Consider the following 26,973-nt stretch of genomic DNA (forward strand, 5'->3'; position numbering starts at 1 on the left):
CTAATAGGAGAAATAGCGGTAATATCGAAATAAAAAAAGAACTAAATTACAGAAATCGCTTAAATTTTACAATTATTTAGTTTATGTACAGCTTATTCAAAAACAACAATAAACTAGATGTGTCAAAGCGACACGAATGGCCCTGTCTCCAAAATTTGAAAAATCTGCAATTTCAATAACACATGTGGACACAAACATGATGGTAGTCTCACATATAAAACCAGGTGCTCTGCAGGGTGCAGCTTTATACAACCGCAGAGGTTGAACCCTGAACGGTTGGGGCAAGTATGGACACAACATTCAAGCTTGATACAGCTCTGAATTTGAATTGTGATTAAATAGTTGACACAGTATAGGTTTCTGACACAGAATGAATGTGGTCTAATGAACTTAAAAATTTTGTTTTGCTTTTGAGCAATTTACTATGATTTTTAAAAAAAAATATTTGAAGAACTTTTCTTTTTAAATTCTGAAATCTAAAATGAGAAAAAAAAATTGACCCCACCCCAATTTTTGTTCACTTCCCCCTTTCCCTTATTATAAAATAATAAATGGGGAATGTGTCCAACATGCTCCCGCTAACATATAACTTGATTAAGGGACATAACTCAAGAAATGTAAAAGTGAAGCTGCCAAAAATTGAACTTAAAATGAGTTAAGAGGTAATAAGCATTATATACACATTTCATTAAATTCAGTTGAGACAAACTTAAGTTAAGAGAACAGAAACTAAAAAATTCTTCAATTTTTCCACTTGTAAAGGGGCATAACTCTAGAATAGTAATCAAAGTGCTTGTAATCACTGAATGGTAAAGATTGCTTTAATCTATCAGTTGGTAGTAAAGTGAATATTGCATTGTATATTGTATATAGCATTGATTTAAGTTGATTCAACTTCTATTCTGGACAAAGAAGGATAACTCCAATTTTAAAAGAAGATTATATAAAGCCTTGGTTTTAGGTGATTCAACAACCATTCTGGACAAAGAAAGATAACTCCAATTTATTGACTTGAAACTTCAAAAATGCTTGTATTTGGCCCCTTTAAGACCCTTAATTCCTAGACTGTTTACCCATAACCCTTAAAATATATCTCAACCTTCTACTTATGGTATTAAACATCAGAACAATTGAAATACTTATACACAACTTATTGTTCTAGACACTAGATAAATGCTATTTTTGGCCCCTTTGGGCCCCTAATTCCTAAACCTTAGGGACAACAACCCCCAAAATCAATCCCAAGCTTCCTTTTGTGGTTATAAACATTGAGTAAAAATTTTATTGATTTCTGTTTACTTATACTAAAATTATTATCTGGAAACCATTTGTCTTCGGACAATGCTGAAGACGACGACGACGTGATACCAATATACGACCACAAATTTTTTTTGTGGATGTATAAAAATCAGCTCAAAATCTGGAGGCATATAGAACAAGAGTGCACACGCTGAAATGTCTCGCCTTCTATACTAATCATTGATATTATGTTGATAGTCCTAAGTATAAAGCTAAGCTTTAATACAACTGTCACATAAACTTAACATTAACCAAGATAACTAAACAAAGACCAATGAACCTTGAAAATGAGGTCAAGGTCAGATGAACCATGCCAGGCAGACATGTACAGCTAACAATGCTTCTATACAACATATATAGTTGACCTATTACTTATAGTTTAAGAAAAATAGACCAAAACACAAAAACTTAACACTGTGCAATGAACCGTGAAAATCAGGTCACGGTCAAATAAAACCTGCGCGACTGACATAAAGATCATAAAATATTTCCATACACCAAATATAGATGGCCTATGGCATATAGTATTAGATAAAAAGACCAAAACTCAAAAACTTAACTTTGACCACTGAACCATGAAAATGAGGTCAAGGTCACATGACATCTGCCCGCTAGATAGGTACACCTTACAATCATTCCATACAACAAATATAGTAGACCTATTGCATATAGTATGAGAAAAACAGACCAAAACACAAAAATTTAACTATAACCACTGAACCATGAAAATGAGGTCAAGGTCAGATGACACCTGCCAGTTGGACATGTACACCTTACAGTCCTTCCATACACCAAATATACTAGCCCTATTGCTTGTAGTATCTGAGATATGGACTTGACCACCAAAACTTAACCTTGTTCACTGATCCATGAAATGAGGTTGAGGTCAAGTGAAAACTGTCTGACAGACATGAGGACCTTTGTCGAGGACAAATAGAGACAATCACATTACGCGGGATTCATACATGTACTTATACGGGTTACCGCTCTCTATATGTAACGTCATGGTTGCTATGTATTAACGTCATTGTATCATACCAGCATTAAATCATCCATTTGTATAGACGTCTTTTTCTCTATTCAAAACACAACGCAACTACAACTTATACGATCACGAGACCTTTCAAGGTACGCACATATCAAATATAGTTATCCTATTACTTATAATAAGAGAGAATTCAACATTACAAAAAATTTGAACTTTTTTTTTAAGTGGTCACTGAACCATGAAAATGAGGTCAAGGACATTGGACATGTGACTGACGGAAACTTCGTAACATGAAGCATCTATATACAAAGTATGAAGCATCCAGGTCTTCCACCTTCTAAAATATAAAGCTTTTAAGAAGTTAGCTAACACCGCCGCCGCCGGATCACTATCCCTATGTCGAGCTTTCTGCAACAAAAGTTGCAGGCTCGACAAAAATGTCTGTAATAACTGTCATTTTGAACAATTTTCAAAGTTGTAAACCCTTAATTTCTTAAATTTTGATCTGTAACTCATCCTGGCTAGCTCACATATAAAAATAAGCCCAATATCTGAAAGCATTTAGAAAAAAGGTCCGTGTAACTGTGATTTTTAATAATTTATCAAATTATAGCAAGAATTAGCCCAGCGGAACGAAACTTAAACTTGATCTGTAACTCATCATGAGTAACTCACAAACCAAAAATCAGCCCAATATCTGAAAGCGTCTGTATAACTGTGATTTTCAACAATTTATTAAAGTCCAAAGCCCGTAATTTCGGCAAAAATTAGCAGAGCAGAACAAAACTTAAACTTGATCTGTAACTCATCTTGGTTAACTCACATGCCAAAAATCATCCCAATATCTAAAAGCATTTAGAAAAAAAGTCTGTATAACTGTGATTTTTAACAATTTATCAAAGTCCACAGCCCGTAATTTTGGCAAAAATTAGAGGAGCAGAATGAAACTTAAACTTGATCTGTAACTTATCATGGAGAACTTACATTCCATAGATCAGCCCAATATCTGAAGAGGTTTTGAAAAAAAACTCTGTATAATGGTTTGTTGCGGAATGACGGAATGAGGGAATTATGGAATTTCGGACAAGGGTAAAACTATATGTCCCCGAGCACTTATTGGTGGAGACATAAAAATATAAGTCACTGATGAGTTAAAAAAGATATTTCAATTTTAATGCCAAAAAATGGCAATTTTGCACAAAAGGGAGATAATTATCATTTTAAAAGTCACCTGGGGCCAACACGAATTGATTTTTGAGAATTATTTTTGTACCATATGATAAAGTAACAACTAGTAAAGGTAATAAATAAAATTTGTAATGAAAAACTTATGTTCAATTTTTTTCTGAAAATCTTATACTCATGAGCCTCCTGAAGACAGAAAGCCTAAAGTTCTACGTGTATAATGATAAATTACATTCTCTAAAACTTGTATACATGTATAGACACTAAATGCAGTACTATAGTACTTTGTCAATTTATTGTAGACAACATGCCTTGTATGTAATACTATCAAATTACACGACCAGAAAAACATTTAAATGTACTGGTACAAGAGAAACTAGCTGAAACCCATTTACATTTAATAACACTGAATGTGAAAACCACCCGATAATTTATAAAAGGTTACTAGTTCAGCACAATGGATTGAATAGCAGTTATAAATTGTACAAATATGTCGTATTTAAGTTACACATGTTAGTCCTCAAATCAAAACGCTTCAATATTTCTACAACTCATTTAAAAGAAGGTAGTCCTGATGATATATGGAGTTTTAAATTACCTATTACTTCATTTATTTATACTATTATTTAGTATGTTTGTTTTGTTTAGTCTAAACATAAGTTTTTTACAATGAAACTGAACTAGAGGCCTTAAAAGAGCCTGTGTCTCTTGATCTATGTGCATATTAAACAGAGGAGACTCTCCAACATTGTGGAGGAAGAGCATACAATTCATGACAAAAATCTATTTTTGTTGATCTTCTATTGCTGATCATTTTAAGTGTCACTCTATCTTCTTTATTTTGTGCCCCCTAATAATAGTCAACAATAATAGCATATTTCTAGATACTGACTTCTTAAAGATGATTTTCTGAATTAAACCTTGTAAGTTTATACACTTGGAAAAAGATAAGATATTCAACTAGAGGCTCTCAAGAGCCTGTGTCGCTCACCTGTTAATGTGTTTACTGATGTCGGCCATCTTCGTTGGTAGGCGGGGTCATTAGACACTTTTTTTCTAAATAGATACCCTAGTATTATGATTGTAGCCAAGTTTGGTTAAATTTGGCCAAGTCGTTTTAGAAAAGATTTTTATACAAGTTACAAAAATGACGAAAAGTTGTTCAATATTGACTATAAAGGGCAATAACTCCTTAAGGGGTCCTCTAACAATTTTGATCATGCTGACTTATTTGTAGATCTTACTTTGCTGAACATTATTGCTGTTTACAGTTTATCTCTATCTATAATAGTATTCAAGATAATAACCAAAAACTGCAAAATTTCCTTAAAATCACCAATTTTAGGGCAGCAACCAAACAACAGGTTGTCCGATTCAACTCAAAATTTGTGAGGGGATATATCTTATTCTGATGGACATTTAAATCTTGAAAGATTTGCCCTAAATGTCTTAGTTTCAAAGATATAAAGCAATAACTGCATTTTACCACTATGTTCTAATTTTAGCCATGTCGACCATTTTGTTTGGTAGGCTGGGTCATCGGACACATTTTTTACAACTATAAACCACAATGATAATTGTGGCCAAGTTTGGTTAAATTTGGCAAAGTAGTTTTGAAGAAGAAGATTTTTAGAAAAGTTACAAAAAATGACAAAAAGTTGTTAAAAATTGACTATAAAGGGCAATAACTCCTTAAGGGGTCAACTGACAATTTTGGTCATGTTGACTTATTTGTTGGTCTTACTTTGCTGAACATTATTGCTGTTTACAGTTTATCTCTATCTATAATAGTATTCAAGATAATAACCAAAAACTGCAAAATTTCCTTAAAATAACCATTTCACAGGCAGCAACCCAACAACAGGTTGTCCTATTCGTCTGAAAATTTCAGGGCAGATAGATCTTCACCTGATCAACCATTTTACCCCATGTCAGATTTGCTCTAAATGCTTTGGTTTTTGAGTTATAAGCCAAAAACTGCATTTTACCCCTATGTTCTATTTTTAGCCATGGCGGCCATCTTGGTTGGTTTGATGGGTCACGCCACACATTTTTTAAACTAGATACCCCAAGGATGATTGTGGCCAAGTTTGGTAGAATTTGGCCCAGTAGTTTCAGAGGAGAAGATTTTTGTAAAAGTTTACAGACGACGGACGACGGACGACGGACGACGGACGCAGGACGACGGACGACGGACGCAGGACGACGGACGACGGACGCCAAGTGATGAGAAAAGCTCACTTGACCTTTCAGGTCAGGTGAGCTAATAAAGGGCTGCACTTGAGCGCATGATACGCCCGTTGCTCTTTTAACTTGTCTTTTATGCTTTAAATGAATTTATATGATCAACTAGAAATATATATACAAATCAAAAGGGATGTTACATTAATATATTCACCAAAGTTTCATAAAATCCCCCTTTTTTAAGTATAAAAATTCATTACTTAAGAAAATATAAAATCTAAAATTTATAAAAATGGAAAGGGAGCTTATGTCAATAGATATAAACAATTTATCAAAGTTGCATAAAATTTTGTGAAAGTGTTAGTTATTGTCCCAAAATTGGAAAATCCCCCCTTTTTTAAGCATAAAAATTCATAACACGGAAATGTAAAATCTGAAATTTATAAAAATTGAAAGGGAGCTTACATCAATAGATATAAACAATTCACCAAATTTTCATGGACATTGGTGAAAGCCTTTTTGAGTTATTGTCCGAAGTGTTGAAAATCTCCCTTTTTTTTTGAATAAAGCCCCATAAATCCAAAACTTAAAATCTGAAATTTATAAAAATTGAAAGGGAGCTTACATCAATAGATATAAACAATTCACCAAAGTTTCATGGACATTGGTGAAAGCCTTTTTGAGTTATTGTCCGAAGTGTGGACGACGGACGGATGGACGGATGGACAACGGTATACCATAATACGTCCCGTCTAAAAGACGACGGGCGTATAAAAATTATTTGCAGCCCCAAAAATATACTTTTCCCGTTTTCCGTTTGTTTTTGCTTTCTCCACTTTTAAGTAACCTCTCTTGCCTATCAATTCCGCACTTAACAATTCATAACTTGTCACAGTTTAGGAAAAACTTCTCTGTTCCTTTAGGGCAAAGATAAATAAATTATTTTGTTTTTGGTATTTGGAAGAGTCCTTGTGGTGTCTAGTATTTATAATCATGAGGTCCATACAACCAATTAGAATGGTCATTTATGAACAATAGAATATTATCTTTATGTCAATGATTGTACCCATCTTAATCTATGGATTATTGAAATCTGTGGGTATTTGATGAATGTACGTTACATTAAAATGGTCCTTGGATAGTACTTGAAAAAAAAATCACTGATTGACTGATCTTGAAATATAGTTCTACATGATTTTAAGCATAACCAAATATATTTATCACTTTGATTTATAATTTTTCTTTATTATCATTTATAACTATTTCCTTTAGACTATTAAAAGTTTTTTTTTTTTTTTATCTAATCTTTTATATCCTTAATCACTTGCTTTTTTGGATTACTGATTCTACTAGATTATATATACTGTAAACCTACTAATTTTCATGGGTCGTATGACTTTCACCAGTAGAAAAATAAAGCAAATATAAATCATGGCAAATATGTAAAAGTTGGATCTTTTCTTATCTAATTATATTTTAAGTAAAATGAACAATGTGAAATGTAATTGACGCAATTCAGTGGGCTAGAAATGGCTAAATAAAGGCAACAGTAGTATACCGCTGTTCAAAAATCGTAAATCTATGGACAAAAAAAACAAAATAGGGGTAACAAACCAAAATTGAGGAAAACGCTTAAATATAAGAGGAGAAGAACGACACAAAATTAGAATGTAACACACACAGAAACGGACTAAGCATTAGACAAAATCCGATGAGAATAACAAATATAACATCAAAACTAAATACATGAATTTGGGATAGCTTTAAACGCTAAATTATTTAAACGTGAAATAAAGTACATGCTCTAAATAATTAGTTTTCAGATGTCTACCTGAATGATTAAATGGATGTAGGGAAAGTCAGGAAGTAGAAATTAGGGCAACCGTGTATGGACTAAATAATGAAAAACAAACGAACAAACCTATCATTATATAATGCCTGCTTTACTCTTCAGGCTGAAGTATAAGTAACATAATATTACACTAAAAGGGGATATCCTTGTATACACAAAACTCCAGTTGTTTTTATGAATGAGTAACACGTGTCACAAGGTCAATCAGAGTAAACAGATGTCATCGAACATTCTGTTCTTCAACTGCGACGTAATAATATAATACTGGTAAGCATTATGAAACAGGAAATTTACAGAAATGTTCAGGAATTTGAAAGTTGTCTATAAGACAAGATTATTAAGAAAGGGAACCATGTTACCTTTATCACTGACTTTGTAGCAGAATATTTTTGATTTATTAAATCCCAATAACTAAAATTTACTAATGCAAAAATAAAAGTTACTTCTAAGACTAACATTTAAGACAGAGACTAACATATGGACACCTGTAATTTGTAGATTTGAGTATAAAATATAAGAAATGACCTTACCATACATTGTTATAAATGAATCATCGTAGTATTCCAATCCAGAATAACAAATTTCATAACTAAAAATTTCCATTTGAACCTTTTTAAAAGTTCTTCTCTGTAAACAATCAGTCTAAATAAAACACTTTAAAACAGCAATCAAATCTGTACATTACTTTTTCATACTTTTCACATTCTCTAAATTGATAAAAATATTACTGTAAAATACTAATGCATTAAAGCCTAGCATAACTATAAGTGTCTTTAGCATAAATAGTCAATTATTTTGTGATTGCACTTATATATATATGTCAGATGGATAAAACAGGTAAGAATAATTGTCCTTAGGATGATTGATCGTCACATGTGTGCCGTAAACATCGACCTACTTAAACCATGAACCAAGACTAAGAATCGTAACCTTCTTCTACTGACTGGAGTATGATCAACCTTGAACCAACAAACAATCTGTCACTTCCTTGAACCCATAAAAAATGTTGACCTTCACTAAACCATGAACCAAGACTGAGAATTGTTACCTTCTTCTACTGACTGGGGCATCAAACCTTGAACCCATAAAAGTTACTTTCTTCTACTGACTGGAGTATCCAACATTGAACCCAGAAACAATCTGTCACTTCCTTGAACCCATAATAGTTACTTTCTTCTTCTGACTGGGGTATCCAACATTGAACCCAGAAACAATCTGTCACTTCCTTGAACCCATAAAAGTAACCTTCTTCTACAGACTGGAGTATCCAACCTTGAACCCAGAAACAATCTGTCACTTCCTTGAACCCATAAAAGTAACCTTCTTCTACTGACTGGGGTATCCAACCTTGAACCTAGTATAATCTGTCACTTCCTTGAACCCATAAAAGTTACTTTCTTCTACTGACTGGAGTATTCAACCTTGAACCCAGAAACAATCTGTCACTTCCTTGAACCCATAAAAGTAACCTTCTTCTACAGACTGGAGTATCCAACCTTGAACCCAGAAACAATCTGTCACTTCCTTGAACCCATAAAAGTAACCTTCTTCTACTGACTGGGGTATCCAACCTTGAACCTAGTATAATCTGTCACTTCCTTGAACCCATAAAAGTTACTTTCTTCTACTGACTGGAGTATTCAACCTTGAACCCAGAAACAATCTGTCACTTCCTTGAACCCATAAAAGTAACCTTCTTCTACAGACTGGAGTATCCAACCTTGAACCCAGAAACAATCTGTCACTTCCTTGAACCCATAAAAGTAACCTTCTTCTACTGACTGGGGTATCCAACCTTGAACCTAGTATAATCTGTCACTTCCTTGAACCCATAAAAGTTACTTTCTTCTACTGACTGGAGTATTCAACCTTGAACCCAGAAATAATCTGTCACTTCCTTGAACCCATAAAAGTTACCTTCTTCTACTGACTGGAGTATTCAACCTTGAACCTAGAAACAATCTGTCACTTCCTTGAACCCATAAAAGCTACTTTCTTCTACTGACTGGAGTATTCAACCTTGAACCTAGTATAATCTGTCACTTCCTTGAACACATAAAAGTTACTTTCTTCTACTGACTGGAGTATTCAACCTTGAACCCAGAAACAATCTGTCACTTCCCTGAACCCATAAAAGTTACTTTCTTCTACTGACTGGAGTATTCAACCTTGAACCCAGAAATAATCTGTCACTTCCTTGAACCCATAAAAGTTACCTTCTTCTACTGACTGGAGTATTCAACCTTGAACCTAGAAACAATCTGTCACTTCCTTGAACCCATAAAAGTTACTTTCTTCTACTGACTGGAGTATTCAACATTGAACCCAGAAACAATCTGTCACTTCCTTGAACCCATAAAAGTAACCTTCTTCTTCTGACTGGAGTATTCAACCTTGAACCTAGTATAATCTGTCACTTCCTTGAACCCATAAAAGTTACTTTCTTCTACTGACTGGAGTATTCAACCTTGAACCCAGAAACAATCTGTCACGTCCTTGAACCCATAAAAGATACTTTCTTCTACTGACTGGAGTATTCAACATTGAACCAAGAAACAATCTGTCACTTCCTTGAACCCATAAAAGTAACCTTCTTCTACTGACTGGGGTATCCAACCTTGAACCTAGTATAATCTGTCACTTCCTTGAACCCATAAAAGTTACTTTCTTCTACTGACTGGAGTATTCAACCTTGAACCCAGAAACAATCTGTCACTTCCTTGAACCCATAAAAGATACTTTCTTCTACTGACTGGAGTATTCAACCTTGAACCCAGAAACAATCTGTCACTTCCTTGAACCCATAAAAGTAACCTTCTTCTACAGACTGGAGTATCCAACCTTGAACCAAGAAACAATCTGTCACTTCCTTGAAAACATAAAAGTTACCTTCTTCTACTGACTGGAGTATTCAACCTTGAACCTAGTATAATCTGTCACTTCATTGAACACATAAAAGTTACTTTCTTCTACTGACTGGAGTATTCAACATTGAACCCAGAAACAATCTGTCACTTCCTTGAACCCATAAAAGTAACCTTCTTCTTCTGACTGGGGTATCCAACCTTGAACCTAGTATAATCTGTCACTTCCTTGAACCCATAAAAGTTACTTTCTTCTACTGACTGGAGTATTCAACCTTGAACCCAGAAACAATCTATCATATTCAATGTGCTTTTTTGTATCAAATTATTCAAAGGTCAGACTTGTATTTTATCTGCAATATATAGATTTGTATGCCCCATGTACAAATTATATAAAGGGGGCATTATAAGTTACAGTCGGTCAGTCTTTACCATATCTGGTTAATTGTAGTTTTGGTATATTATGGTTTACTTTGAAGTTCAACTGCACACACCAACTGGAAACTAATACATGTAGTACACATTTGAATTAATTGGCTAAATAAGGGGTCTGACCTTGATCCACTATTCACTGATCAGGTCATAGTGTTCACCATGAAGTTGCAATCAGATCAACTTGAAGAATACCAAGTTTAAAATCTAAGAAAACCTATTTGTGGCCAATGGCTGTTTTCTACTCTTTGATCAGGTTGTTGTCACTGACATACTTCAGAAAAAGTTACTTTCTTCTACTGACTGGTATTCAACCTTGAACCCAGAAACAATCTGTCACTTCCTTGAACCCATAAAAGTAACCTTCTTCTACTGACTGGAGTATTCAACCTTGAACCTAGTATAATCTGTCACTTCCCTGAACCCATAAAAGTTACTTTCTTCTACTGACTGGAGTATTCAACCTTGAACCCAGAAACAATCTGTCACTTCCTTGAACCCATAAAAGTTACCTTCTTCTACTGACTGGAGTATTCAACCTTGAACCTAGAAACAATCTGTCACTTCCTTAAACCCATAATAGTTACTTTCTTCTACTGACTGGAGTATTCAACCTTGAACCCAGAAACAATCTGTCACGTCCTTGAACCCATACATGTTTTTTGTAAACAATGTTGATCCTTCTAACACTGAACCATTAAATGAAACAGAATTGTCACAGTCACAATGTTTAATAGAGCTATAAAGCATGAACCAAAACAGAGCCTTAAACTTTGAAATAAAGTTCTAAATTTCATTACCTTCAGTTCAATAGAGATGGAAAATGAAAACACACAAAAAATAGTACCCCCACTTACTTATACAAGACAGGATATAAAATATGGAACCCATTGAGTTATAATATTGAAACCAATATAAATGTGCTTGGCCTGATCACGAATAAATGTTTTCGCTTTGTTAAGCTCTTTCCCCTACATTGGGAAAGACCTGAATGTTTTTTCTAATATTTATGTGATTATTCTTGATAGTATGTTATGTCTTATATAAAGCCACTTGTCTACCAGCCGTAGGACATGGACCGAATTCAGTAAAAATCACTGACATCACAATTGCATAAACAGAAAAAAATATAGCAATCTTACGTAAATATGTAATAAATTAGGCAGGAACCTGTCATGAAGTTGTTATGATGATGTATAATACTATTACATTAATCCTAATTTCAGATGGAGTCCCTTTCATACAGTAACAAAAAAATACTGTATAAAAATGAAATCGTCACAATATAATAACAAACCAGATGCTCTGCAGGGCACAGCTTTATACGACCGCAGAGGTTAAACCCTGAACAGTTGGGGCAAATATGGACACAACATTTAAGCTTGATACAGCTCTGAATTTGGATTGTGATTAAATAGTTGACACAACATAGGTTTCTGACACAGAATGAATGTGGTCTATGAACTTGAACTTAAAATCTTAAAAATTTTAAATTGGACATTTACCTATTATGGTCCAATATCCAAAATCTAAATTCATGGTTAGATTCAGCATATCATAGAACCCCAAGAATACAATTTTTGATGTTTGTTGTTAAAATTTCATAGATTTCTGTTTACTTATAGTTTATACTAAGGTTATTGAGCAAAAACCAAGAAAAATGCTTATTTGGGTCCTTTTTGGCCCCTAATTCCTAAACTGTTGGGACCAAAACTCACAAAATCAATCCCAACCTTTCTTTTATGGTCATATACCTTGTGTTTAAACTTGATAGATTTCTATTTACTTACCGGTATACTAAAGTTATAGTGTGAAAACCAAATGTCTTTGGACGAAGACGACAACGCCAACGCCATACCAATAAACGACCAAAAAATTTTCAATTCTTGCGGTCGTATAAAAATGGAAATGGGAATATGTCAGTGACAACAACCTGATCAAAGAGTAGAAAACAGCCATTGGCCACAAATAGGTTTTCTTAGATTTTAAACTTGGTATTCTTCAAGTTGATCTGATTGCAACTTCATGGTGAACACTATGACCTGATCAGTGAATAGTGGATCTAGGTCAGACCCCTTATTTAGCCAATTAATTCAAATGTGTACTACATGTATTAGTTTCCAGTTGGTGTGTGCAGTTGAACTTCAAAGTAAACCATAATATACCAAAACTACAATTAACCAGATATGGTAAAGACTGACCGGCTGTAACTTATAATGCCCCCTTTATATAATTTGTACATGGGGCATACAAATCTATATATTGCAGATAAAATACAAGTCTGACCTTTGAATAATTTGATACAAAAAAGTACATTGAATACAAAACCTCACAGAGGTTACTAGCCTAGAATACATGTCAAAGAAGTCAAGATTTAACAGACTATGGATGCTAAATTAGGACATTAGCTCAACCTGGCCCACAAAATTAATCAATTCATCTCTGACAACAAGCAATAATTTGCCATCCTGCATAACAAATGTTTAATCTAAGTGAAGCAATCGTATGCTTAAAAAATACACCTTTGTGAAGTCTCAACAAGTATGATACAGCATTTTATCGTCCTTCCCTACGCCTATATCACCCTGCTCTGTCACTCAGTAATTCTCGTATCAAGACTGCAAAACGAGACCAGGCATTATCAGCGACGTCATAATGTGAGAGGAGAAGTTATCAGCGACGTCACAATGCGAGAGGAGACGTTATCAAGCTTTCTTTTGTCAAGCGTAAAAGTGTCTTAAGGAGATAGAAAAAGAACAGTAATAGAATGATAAACAGATAATCAGGTTTTCTTCGTATCGATATCGTAAAATATCAGCCGCTCAACACAATGTGAAACTTTTTAGCTCGTTTGCTACGCTCACTCGCCAAAAAGGTTTACATTGTGGCTCGCAGCTGATATTTTCGATATCAATGTGTAGAAAACCCAATAATCTATACTGATCAGTAGTAAAATCTGTATTAGTACAGCAATAATGCACATGGGAATAGATGAAAAATTAAATATCAAGCACAAATACAAATGGAAGCGTATTCAGCACACTCATCCCCGTTCCAAAAAGGGTCATAAAGTTTTAAAATCTCAGGAGCAACCCCTCCCACATTGAGGGTGAGTCCCACCCCCACCTAACATCAAATAATGGATCTGTGAGCGTGAATATCTTCTAAATGAATGAAGAGAATAACATATTATTGTGGTATGGACACACAGCATTGTTAATATATGTCACATTGAGTCAAGGTCAGTTGTATACCAGTAAATCATACCATAATTTATGACGATTTTCCTTCTTTCAGACATATATCAGACAGTAGTTTTCAAATATGACTTATTTACTGAGCTGATTAGTCAGAAATGTGTTGTAAATCTCTAAATATAGTTACTTCTTGTCTAAATTCAGTCTTAAGTATATTTTTAACTTTACACTACACGAAGAAAAAGTTTTTTACTCAACAAATTGTTTATTTTTGTATTATTTGTACAAGATTTGTACCCATTTCGACCTTGTTCCCATTTTAGCCATGTAAAACATAAACATATGAATTTCTCATTAAACAGACAATTCTTAATAATTCCCATAAATATCTCTACACGATAAAAATGGCAATTCCAAGAAACTTTAAAAATTAAAAATGCTCATTACAATTTGGTACTAATAATTTAATTTTTTCATGTTTTAAAGCCACTTTTAAGCACCGCATTTAGGCTATTTTGTTGAGGCTAGTTTTTATTGGTGGGGGAAGCCAGAATGCCTGGAGAAAATCACTGACCTTCGATAGGAAAACTGACAATCCTAGTCGATTAAGATTGGAGTTGAGTGCACCCGCACGAGCAAGGTTTGAACTCACAACCTCAGTGTTGACTGGCTAGTGATTACAATAGTAACTACTTAGACATCTCTGTACTGAGGCCCCTTGGTACTAATGAACTATTAAGTATGAAGGTATTTCGATCATATCAAAACAGCAATAGATTAAGACTTGCAATAAGGCTTAGAGGATTTAAAGTTTTAAATACAGGGAACAAAAGTTGTTATAAATCTGTTACATCATGAAGATCTTGATCTTATTGTTGGCTGTATCTTCCAGGTGTAAGAAATTAATCCAAAGTAATCAATGGTTAATTCTCTGCATTAAAATACATAGGTCAACTATTGGACCTTGGTGAAACTATTTGAATGCAAGTGTTATTATATTTAGTGGAATTTCAAATGCAGGGGTAATACAATGTGGCTTTTACCTATTGTATCTAGGGTTGACGTCGGTGCAGGCCGTAGTCTAAGCATTTCAGAATATTTTGAAATAAAGGTTATTTAAGAAATAATTCATGGGGGCTTGAATATATCGTGATTTTACCACGGGTTGGCCCTTTATGACAAATATTTTACCCCTGAGCGATAGCGAGGGGTAAAATATCGGCATAAAGGGACAACCTGTGGTAAAATCTAGATATATTCAAGCCCCCATGAATTATTTCGATTCTGATAGGACACATACGGCAATTCTTTTGGATCAAAGCGCTCTAGGTGTAGGCAAATATTTGCCGTTCCCATAAATAAACGCACTAATAAACTAGCGTAAAAAAACGGAGCAAACTGCATTAGTGACATGCTTAAACTATTTAAAATAATGTATTTAGACAGTTTTGGATGAATTTGAATGATAATTTATTTATATGTCTTATATGATGTACAATAAAGGGCTTTTGCCACATTTTAGCATCATTTGTGTATGTTTCCTTGTGATGATTTTCGGATTCACAAGCGTGTATTTTCCCGTAAGATGCTTACATTCTAACGTCATTGTTCTATGACGTCGGGTATCTCATTCATAAAAAAGCATATGACGTGGGAGTACAATCGGAACAGCACTGGCAATATATTCATATTTTACCACGGGTGTGTACTCAAAGCGTTTGAAGGACGTCATGTTAGAATATACAGTATGGTTGGGTTTCTGCTTTTTATATTACGGTAGTTGATTTATCGCATCCCATTTATTGTCTGTTTTTCCAATGATATAATAAAACACTTACTGACTGGATATTTGTGGAATAGTAAGTTTATTGTCCCCTCTAATACAACTATTGCTGTTGGCTATGCCTCAGGGCAATAGTTGCACCTCCGGGGACAATAAACTTACGATTCCACTCATACCCAGTCAACAAGTATAGCTATCACACAATGTAAGTAAATATGTTTTGCTGCATTTAAAACAATCTTTAAATAAATATGTTGTAAATGTGTTATGCTTGACAAGAAGCATGAAACACAGCATTGACTTTGAGTGATGTAGACACATGTAGGACACTGATAATTCATCTATCCTTACAAGTTGATGACATATGCTTACATTCAAGAAACATTATTTAAATGAAAGACAAGATCCTAAGTGTCCATAGGACAAGATGGACCACTCACACTATATTTCTATGATCAGTGAACCATGAAACAAGGGTCAAAACCCTTATTTAGTATATAGTTTGCACATCATATGAACAAATGTATAAAAGTTTCTAAGTTGATGTGACCAGAACTCAATGGTAAACTGTCTTGACATAAAACTTTAACCTGATACAGGATAGATGAAAGCTAGATGGGTACAAACTGGAAAATCTATTGCCCTCTCTATTATCTTCAAGAAGCTCTCAGATAAAGAATTCATAGCTTGTAAAATATTTAAAATTTGCAGCTGGAGAACCATTCATGGTGTCAGTACTAGTGACTTATATCAAAGATTTTCTGCTACTCAGGTATATTGCAAAAGCAAAATCATTTTTCTGTTGGCTTGTCACCTCATGGTTTATAGTCTTTCCAAACTGCTTGTTGGAGAACATACTCATAAGGAGACTATAAGTCATTAAGATATATTAAAATGTAAATTTGTAAAGACGTCATTTTTACACAACAAGATGAAGATAAAAGGAAAATAATTAAGGCTCTCAAGTCATTTTCGAAACTATCACGAAAGACTTGAGGCTTTTTACAATGAATTCATGCCCTAATTATATTGTTACAGCAAAAAAATTGTCCAAGTTGCTTTACTGCACTGATTATGCACAATAAAAATACAATTATTATTTTAATCAGTCAGAAAAGAGGTTGAATTATGTAATAAATAGTGAATGAAAATAAGTTGGAACATTATATAACAGGCTTAAGGTGCTTTGGATATAAGATAATATAATGCATGGCAGAATTTCATTTTTAGATTTTTTATAAATTAATTTTAATTTTAGCATAAAAATAATTTAAAATGACAGTTACTATGGGTACTATAGGAATACAGTGATGCTGTCATTTGATTAATCTCAATAACTGAATAATAATTTGCTTTTAGCTAGAATATGTGAATTTATTCTGATTTTTATCATAAATAGCAAATTCAGAAAATGTGTTATCACCTATACTTTATAATATGTACTTCCATTAGCCTTTAATATTGCTTGCAATACCAGCATCTCACCAGTTGTCTGAACATTAAACTATTTCGGAAGAAACTGATATTAAGAGAAAGTTGAGGGTATAATCGTGATCATAAACACTTCCACCGACATTTAATTAAGTGGTCATCAGGAGTGTATAGTGAGAAAGTATATTTCAATTGGTAAATTTTGATTTTTGTCACATACTCCATCTTAATAGTACCGAACAGAAGCTGTAGTCTATCAAGAAGGTACTTGCAATGTATCAGACACCGAAATCTCCTACTAAAGAACTTTATGTTGTAATCAATATTTACTCAACTCAGGTCAATGTTCAAATAACAAATGTGAACTGCAATTTATCTTGGAAAAAATAAATTGAAAAAGAAACATTCTAAAAGTGAAATGTACAATATTATATTTCCTTCCACCCTTTGAGGAGTCCATGATATAAAGAAAAAAATAATTTTAAAAGATTCAATAAATTCTGAATTTGGCTTTAGAAGAAATATTACAGTTGCAAGATGGACAACCACACCTATCAGATAAAGCAAATACAAAGATACAAAGTCAATGATTTACTAAGAGACCCCCCTTCCCCCAATCCCCTACAAATAAAACTAAAATAGAAGGTTCAAAGAACATTTCATTAAATTCTAAATAGGAAATAAGGTGAAACTGATACCAATATAAACTGCAGTATATAGGAAAATGTCTTTCATTGTCATTACCATTGCAAATATTAACACCAAAAGTCTTATGGTTGAAGAAATAAAACACAAATTCAAGGACATATTATGTGAGTAAAACTTTAGTCTAAAGAAACAAGGGATGTTGCAAAAACAAAAGGAGTTATGGATGTGCACCCAGTCACACATATACAGCAATCTTCAAGTGGTGGGAAGGGGGGGGGGGGGGGGGGGGGGGCATAAAATAAGGAATGTGTTGTGAATTAAAACATGGGACAACATATATATACCACATGAAATACTGGGAAATAATCAATGTGTAAAACTCTTCATTAGTGTCTTCCTGAATGGAAGGTATTCAAGCATGTGTCCAAACTGTCACATATAATTATTTAGTAAATATTAATGATAATGAATATCCATGAGAGGCTTGCTGTAAATCCTTTGCCAGGAAAACAACGAACTTGAACAATACTTTTGTGAGACGCTGCTCCATAAAATAGAATGAACCATGCTAAAACTTGCATACGTAAAATTTCAATAACGTATGAAAAGAGGGTTTAAGTAATAATGTCAGTTTATAATCAGGAATGGCAACTTCAAAAAACAATATGGACAGAACCAAAATTTTGATTCATTAAAAAATAAACAAAATCGTTTTTAGTCAAAGTATCAGTAAAATTAACAAGTTGTAACAGAGCTTTCGAGAGTTTTCATGGCCACTATGACCACTATGAATGATGCTTTTTAAAACTATGACATCGACTATTAATTCTGATATGCAGGTTATATCATTGCCAATTTAGTGTCCCAATTAAGTATGAAATGTACAACATTATTAATGTGTTACAAGTAAAATGTTAAATTGACCTTATTTGTACTTGTAAAACAGATAATTAACCCCATTTGTAAAGAAAGCACTAGAAAATTTATGATGACACCCATCACAAGGTCAAAACACGTTAAATCTACAATAAAAATCTTACCCATAGGATAGCTCTGCAAATATCCCCTTAATGAACAAGTGTTTACATAGAGTCAAATTCCAAAAAGGAAATGTTTACAACCTAATGTAAACTAAATTAGTCACTGTTAGTACACAGAAAATATTTAACTTCTTATCGAGGTTTTTGTCAGGAGTCCAGATTAATATAATATTACATATAGTATTTCTATATACATACTGTATAAACTGATTTTCAAAGTAAGTTATTTAATTTACAATACATTTTCACTTAATGGGTGGCTAATTTTATGTAAATTTCTTAAGGCCACTTGAAACTAAATACATATGTATACAAAAACAAATTTGAAAATAAAAAATGAAAAATGTTATATCATGAATATTTATAAAATATTCTAAACTGATAATTGGTTTGATGACTTGCAAACAAGAATAAATGACATAATTGTCAAACTTTCTTCTTTTTTTACAAAAATCTTTAAACATGCAAATAAAATATTATATTGTGTAAAATTTCAAATTAATAATCTACCCGGGATAATAGCAACTCAATATGTGTGCAATAATACAAAATCACCACGCAGCTTATTGTTATAATAGAAGTGTTCAAAAATATATTTAGATCTTTCCCTATCGCCTATATTAATGAACATGTATTTTTCATAAATTGATTCATCATAAATTAGGCAGTTAGTTTTCTAGTTTGAATAAAATATATCTTTCATAACCTTTTGTAGCCGATTATACAGTATGTGCTTTTCACATTGTTGAAGGCTTTAATGTTGCTTACATCCATGTCATTTGAACTGAGGTGGATAGGTGTCTCATTAGCAATCCTTCTAAATTGTTATACATTTTAATCTACAAGAAGAGTTTAAAAAGACAAACTTTGTAAGGTCAATATGGAAATTTCCCAAAAATATATTTTTGACAGAGTTTAAAATATAAAAAAAAAAAATTCAAGGAAGTGTCTAGCCTGTCATAAACGTCAGATCAGATTCATTTGTTCACCAGGCGAAAAAAAAGTTATTTTGATGTTTGTTTTCATCTTTTCACAATCAAATATTTTTCCTAGGTACCCATATCATGTTCTTTATTTCTATTAAATCAGTATAAATTAAAAATACTTACAGATTCTTCCATAAGCCTGTAACCCCTTCAACTCCATTGGATCCAGGGGGTTGGGGTGGGGGGGGGGGGGGGGGGGGGGGGGGGGGGGGGGGGGGGGGGGGGTTGGAACCCCCCCTTTTTTTACCGATCAATGCATTTGAATGGGGCCATATAGTTGGAACACCCCCCACCCCCCCCCCCCCCCCCCCCACCCCTTTGTCCTGGGTTGGGAACACCCCTTTTTAAAATGGCTGGATCTGCCCCTGAATTCTGCTGATAAAATGGAACTCCATTAACTGGTATTAAAACAGTCATCCTATTATCAATTGATCAATGAAAAGATTTATAGATCTAAATTGCCTTGTTTATCATTTTTATTCTGTTTACAGTTTCTCTGTATCGACCATTATTGTTTTCTGGATAATATCTAAAAACACCAAAAGTACATAAAAATATTCATTAAAAAGCAATATCTCTAATTAACAGTCAATTGACAGTTTCAATCATGTGATCTGCTTTGCTGATAATTTTCAGTCATGTGATTTGCCTTGCTGTTAAAGTTTCTGTCTAGCTTGCAATTATACTTTTCAAGAGTTTCAGTAACTGATTTATTTGTATTTAAACTTGGTTTAACCTCATTTGGTTCTCATAACTATCAGTTCATTATATGTAAAAACTTGAAAATTCAGGTCAATTTCCCAAAAATATTGTCACTTAAGGGCAATAACTCCTATTAACAGTGACTTGGTGGTTTCAGTCTAAGAATGTTTTAAGATCTTGTAATGCTGATTGGTTTTTTTTTTCCTTTTACAGTACATATCAGCTTTACTCGTTAAAATATTTAAAAAAAATCTTAAATTAGTAGAAGATAGTTATAGAGGGACAGTAACTCCTACAAGAAGACATCTGATAGTAGTAATGTAAAGTAGATCATACATGTTAATAATTTTTGCCTTGTCTGTTGTCAGTTTCTTATCAATTATTTTTTTTCAAGATATTAGACAAATATATGTTCTTTAACCAGCATTTCTCCTTCAGTGTTTCTTTAATGAAATCACTTTTCAAAAAAATCTTCAATAATTTGATATACATGCATGATCAGAAAGAAAGAATTAGGTCAACATTTCCAAATGAGCAGCCTGATTGTACTATACAATAAATAGGTTAGATTAATTACATATACATACTTATCTCACCTGAAATTTAACAACCTTCAAACTATTATGTAAAGAATAGGTAACCAAATACTCAGTAGTTCATGGGGTCTTGTTTGTATAGAAATATCTTCAATGGGTGTCATTCCTACTGGTATCTTCTCTAGTGTCCATGTCAAAATCGTGATTTAGTGTACTTTTAATGAAATTTTACTCAATTTTGTAATTATAAATTACATATACCAGACACAAATTTCCAGAGAATTAAACAGTCCAACAGAAGTCAAGGCAAAATTGTATTCAAAATGAATAAAAATTATCAATGGTATAATACCACTATCAAAGAAAGCCTACAAATTGTTCCTTTAAGTTCACATACACTGCAACGATCGAGTGACAAAAAACAACATCAATAAGTGTTACAGAAATTGCAAGATATTCCATATAGTGTCACTGCCCAGGATATTTTTCCTCTTTCCCTTAATATTTGGTGATTTTTTTTTAATTACTTAGTTTAAATTTTTTGCAGTTAATAGTAACTTCGAAAAAAACAGGTTCCATTAAATAGTTGTTATTCATGATCATTAAAAGCATTTTCAAAGAAACATGAAGGCAGAAAGAATATATATTTTGAGATTCAGGTAAAATGTGGCACTCCAAATTGAATCTCTAAAATCCAGGTTTTTATTGGTGAAGGAAGTCCCCCATTTTTGGGCTGATCAATGCATTTGAATAGAAATGCCATTTCTCCTGAGTTGCCTACCCCCTTTTGAAATGGCTGGATCTGCCACTGAATCATTGAGTACCTAGAAGAAAACTCAACCTTCATCTATCTATCAGATACAACTGATATTTCTAGAGATCAGCACTATAGGTTAAAATTGGACTTTCAGATTTGAAAAAAACATAGAATACCCCCCAGAGAGATTGATTGAAATAACCATTCACAGCTTTCACCTAAAATATAAGTTAGAACCTGACCTCATGAACAGTTATATAATCTATATCTATGCTGTCATTTTTCAACTATTGACAGTTTATAAAACCCAAAGATAATTCATTGACGGTCAAGATAACATTGTACTCAAATATAATGATAACATCCATTCAGGCATTGACATACTTTTACTAGTAAAATTAATTTACATGTATAACTGACATTATTTCAAGACTTTAACTATGAACTTTTCACAGTGACTACATGTATCAAAGATTTCTTAGGTTCTGTTCAATAATTCAGACATGTGAATATAGTCAAATATTAAATCTATTGATTTACTTGGAATTGACAATCACAACAATTTTTTATGAAAATATCAGGGTTATAATCATTTGAAAGTCCTTCCAAGTATAGTCTAATTATATTAAAAATGGCCCTAAAAAAGTTAAAACAAAACAGTATAAAATTATTTAAAATAGGAAGGACAGAGAATGAAGCATATTTTTTTCTTAGAAATGTTCAAAATAATGAATATATTGGATAAACAAGTACAAAATAGATCTTGGTTCTCTTTTGATTCATGACACTAACAAAGGGAAATTTAAAAGATCAATGAAATCTTAGGTCTACAAAATTTCATTGATGTCACACTGACATCAGAGAATCATCATTTTTATCAAATTTAACACACAATAAAGAGGATATCAAGATAGAATTCAACCAACAACATTGTCAAAGTATCACCTCCATTCATACAATACAAACATGTTGGAGGACCTCATACTTTACTAAATCAACTCTAGATCTACCTGTAATCTTACAAAACAATTGTTAAATAATGATGACCGACATAATTAACATGCAGACAGTTTAAATAGTACAATATTTGATGATAAATATTTAAGTGTGGTTTTGTGTGCAGTAAGTCAATGAAGGGGTTCCGGAAGTGTTTTAACTACCTATAGATAGTTAGAGGACAGGATAGTATGCATCTGTGACACACAACCCCTTATTTACAGGAAATCATTAACTTCCAAACATTGACAGGATGGTCATAAAAAAATATGCATTTTTGAAAAAAATAAAAATTTATAATTTGAAATTGTTCTATGAAAACATATTGAAATTTTACAATACTATATATTGTAATCTGTCTGACAACAATTGTCTGTTGCATTGGTTTTACAAGCAGATTTTCATTTCAAATAAATGGGCAATGTGTCAGCGTCCCATGTTCGTGTCCATGGGACACAGATGAGATGCTCCCCTCCCTCTCTTTTGCATAAATCATTATAAAGGGAAATAATCAAGATTTTCACCCAAATTTGTATTAGATCTGAGTTTTGTTGTAATAAGCAATGTGTAAAAGCTTCATAATAAATATTTCGTTGAGGCAAACTAAATTTTAAGAGAGCGGAAATAAAAATTTTGGCAATTTTTCCATTTGTAATGAGGCATCACTGAGTACTGTAACTCTACAAAGATACAAATGACAGGTTCCAAAATTCAAACTTGATCTGACGTTTTGTGGTTGTACTTTGAATTGTTTATAAGTTTCTGAAAATTATCATTTAATCTACCCATATATCAATTTACAGGTGTCCAGTGGTCAACGTTGGAAGGCATTGGGAAAGGATTCCTCTGATTATAAATTCCAACTTTCATTGCTTGTTAAGAAAAAAATTAATGTAAAGTATGCATTTTCATGTGTTTTGGGATATACCAAAAATCCATGGAAATTAATAACCTTAGTTTAATACTTAACTCCTACCAAAGTGAAATCATAGGGTTAAGGATCATACTTTAGTATAAAGAGGATTCTTATTTTTAAATCACAACATATAACTTCACATGTAGAATAAGCCATTAATGACATTTAATGTTGTTATCAATGCTAATTTTACCAGCTTCAAACATTAAGAGTTATATCTATCAATTTCAAGAAAACATGAACAGATACATTTCTTACCAATATTTTGAAGTTTCAATTTTTTCTTTCAAAAATCCAGATTAAATAACAAAGAAAAAAATCTTCTTGACCTGGTTGCTTTAAACAAGAAGAGCAAAAGCCAGGGTGGTGTCAAGGAGTAAACAGAAAACAAGAGTGTCAAAACACAAAGTGGCCATTGCTTGGAATATAGTTAATTTGGAAGTTCTCAAGGCTGTATGAAGTCAATAATAAATTAATTACTACTGAATACATTTTCATCTCATGCTATCCACAGGCACATATATTGTCAATTTGGGTAACACAATATCTCTATTCAAGTATTTGTAGTACTTGAAAACAAAAGTTCTTAACTTTATATCTCCATTTTCAATTTCAAAATTAAATCTCTAGAAGTCAATTAAGAATCCAGATTAACCCTAATAGAGTCTGATTCTACTCTGAAACAAAAACTTGGCAAAATACAGAAAATGAAAACTCAGGAATAATATCTAATGATATGCTATTACATCTGCTGTTGTTTAAAGTAACTTGAAAGACTACTAGGCATGAATCAAAATCACTGAAACTTAATGTCAAAATCCCTATATGGAACCCTACATCAATTTGAACATACAAAAGTAATTCAAAACCAATCTCTAAACATACATTGCTCAAAATGTTCTACAATGGCCATTACCTGAAGTCATCTGTGTACGATGTGTATCCAATGTGTGTGTATATTGTATGAATGGAATCAGATAAAGAAGACTATCTAAAGATAATACAGAACTACGTCAAACCCAAATATTTTATTATCTAATTACAAAGATAAGTGTTTTAAATTACGTATGACATTCAGTTCTAATTGTACGAAGTGCATCATGATCGATAAAAATAAGGTCGATTATTAGAATACAGATCATACACTAACATGAAAAAGGTTGTATTTGTAGAGGTATTATTCCATCGTTAGTATTCATGACCACTCAAAACGCTTAATTGGATTCTGTATCAATCCAAGATGAGGCCATCGGTGACATCACTTAGTGACATAACTCGAAAAACAATTATTCTTTTAAATTCATTAACACTTAAAGTGGTTTTGATAAAATTAGAAACTTTCTGAAATTTTATCGTAAATCTACATTTTTTGATGTTGAAAATATCTGTTGTTGAACTTAATTGGTTACTCTATGTTTACAGTGGTTTATTGAAATAATCTATCAATTAGCCACGCCAATACCTACTGGTTATATGCAATTATTATATAACAATTATAGAGATTAAGGGTATTACATCAATGAGACAGCAACCTAATGACAAAAAGAGGCATCTTGTGGACAAGAAAAGTCTAATCAAATTATAAAGTTTGTGCAGTGTTGTTCCAATTTTTCGTTATCTTAACAATACATGTACCAGTACATACTTCTTTGTTTTCTATAAATAAGATAGTTTTATCTTGTGTTGCAAGTCTCTAGAATTAGTTCAAACAATTAATTTCCATAAAAAATCACTTTTATATTAATCACTCAATAGTACTGTCTGAGAACACTTATGTATTGAAATAAGTATTTTCTACTTAAAATGATCTTACTGCTCCAGTTTACATAACTTTAAAAAGGATAAAAGCTGAGAAAAACTAAGGTGTGAAAATATACACCTGCCCTTAACTTAATGTCAAAGTCTCACCTAATTTTTCATTACAAAACCAGTTATATATTTTTCAAATAAATAGTGATGATACTTCTTAATTTTTTCACATTATTTTCATTGTGATAATTTGTACTTTAAACAAATGGCACTATAATTTCCTTTTTGAACAATTCTTGAACTTACAAATGAAACAAAGTTGACGGTTTACCAGGTCAGCTTTTCTGAAAAATTATATCAGTTGTCACTAGCATTTTTTTTAATGAACTCAGCTAATAGAATAAAAGAACAGAGTTCCTGGTCGTGATGTCCTTTATCTATTCAGAGGCAATAACTAAAAAAACCTACTTATTTTGGTTTTTCTTTTTAAAACAATTTATATTTAATGCACAGCAGTATGGTTTAAGCATTTTTTTAGTTGGTGTTGGTGTATGGCATGCTTACTACTGACAGACAGAAACCCAGTATTTCCATGTCCTAGCAACGCATTATGTAGCCAGGTAAACATGTGAGCTGGCAGCCTCCCCCTAACCAATGTGTGTGTTTGTGAGCCTGCAGCTTCCCCCTAACCAATGTGTGTGTTTGTGAGCCGGCAGCTTCCCCCTAACCAATGTGTGTGTTTGTGAGCCTGCAGCTTCCCCCTAACCAATGTGTGTTTGTGAGCCTGCAGCTTCCCCTAACCAATGTGTGTGTTTGTAATCCAGCAGCTTCCCCCTAACCAATGTGTGTGTTTGTGAGCTGGCAGCTTCCCCCTAACCAATGTGACGTGTGTTTCAACCTAGATCACGGAAAGCTGAATAAAACTTGGCTTATAGATAGTTGATTCCCACAAAATTTCACATTGACAAATATAAAAACAAAAATTATTTTCCATTGGACAACATCACCTTCTCACACTTTTACCATTTCTATGCCCAGTGAACCACCAAATGTGGGTGAATATCCTAATTTGTCAAACATTCTAGTAATTTACATCAATATAATGAATATGTATAATAAGATTTTTATTTTTGGTGTGATCACAACTTCATGATAAACTGCCATAAACCATAACTTTAACCAGATAATGGACTAGCTGACGAAAGGATGGACTCACAGACCAGAAAAGCAATATCACAATATTTTAAATTGTACATTATATACATACCAAGCATTCTCACATATATAGCCGTTTCATCTTGCTTATCATATGATATACCTCCTCGCCTCTGAAAAAGAAAAGCGAAAGTTAACACTCAATCAATAAATTTCATTGAATATAAGCTTAAAAGTGTGTCTGGAAAACAGCATTTTCACCCCAGTATCTTT

General features: G+C 32.9%; 1 protein-coding gene across 5 annotated transcripts in view; it reads right to left on the reverse strand.

Annotated features, from left to right (window-relative positions):
- The window catches only part of LOC139525342 (high affinity 3',5'-cyclic-AMP phosphodiesterase 7A-like), a 66,457-nt gene that overhangs the window by 21,296 nt on the left and 18,188 nt on the right, over positions 1 to 26,973 (reverse strand). For 3 of the 5 annotated variants that reach the window (XM_071320554.1, XM_071320560.1, XM_071320570.1), the window contains one exon: positions 26,813 to 26,873. In XM_071320554.1, the coding sequence (XP_071176655.1) occupies positions 26,813 to 26,873 (61 nt within the window). Of the gene's footprint in view, positions 1 to 8,038; positions 8,178 to 18,903; positions 19,083 to 26,812; positions 26,874 to 26,973 lie in introns of those variants that run through there. The other 2 variants (XM_071320589.1, XM_071320580.1) reach the window with 2 other exon arrangements.

The sequence above is a fragment of the Mytilus edulis genome, chromosome 1, assembly GCF_963676685.1.
Source record: "Mytilus edulis chromosome 1, xbMytEdul2.2, whole genome shotgun sequence".
Taxonomy (NCBI): Eukaryota; Metazoa; Mollusca; class Bivalvia; order Mytilida; family Mytilidae; genus Mytilus; species Mytilus edulis.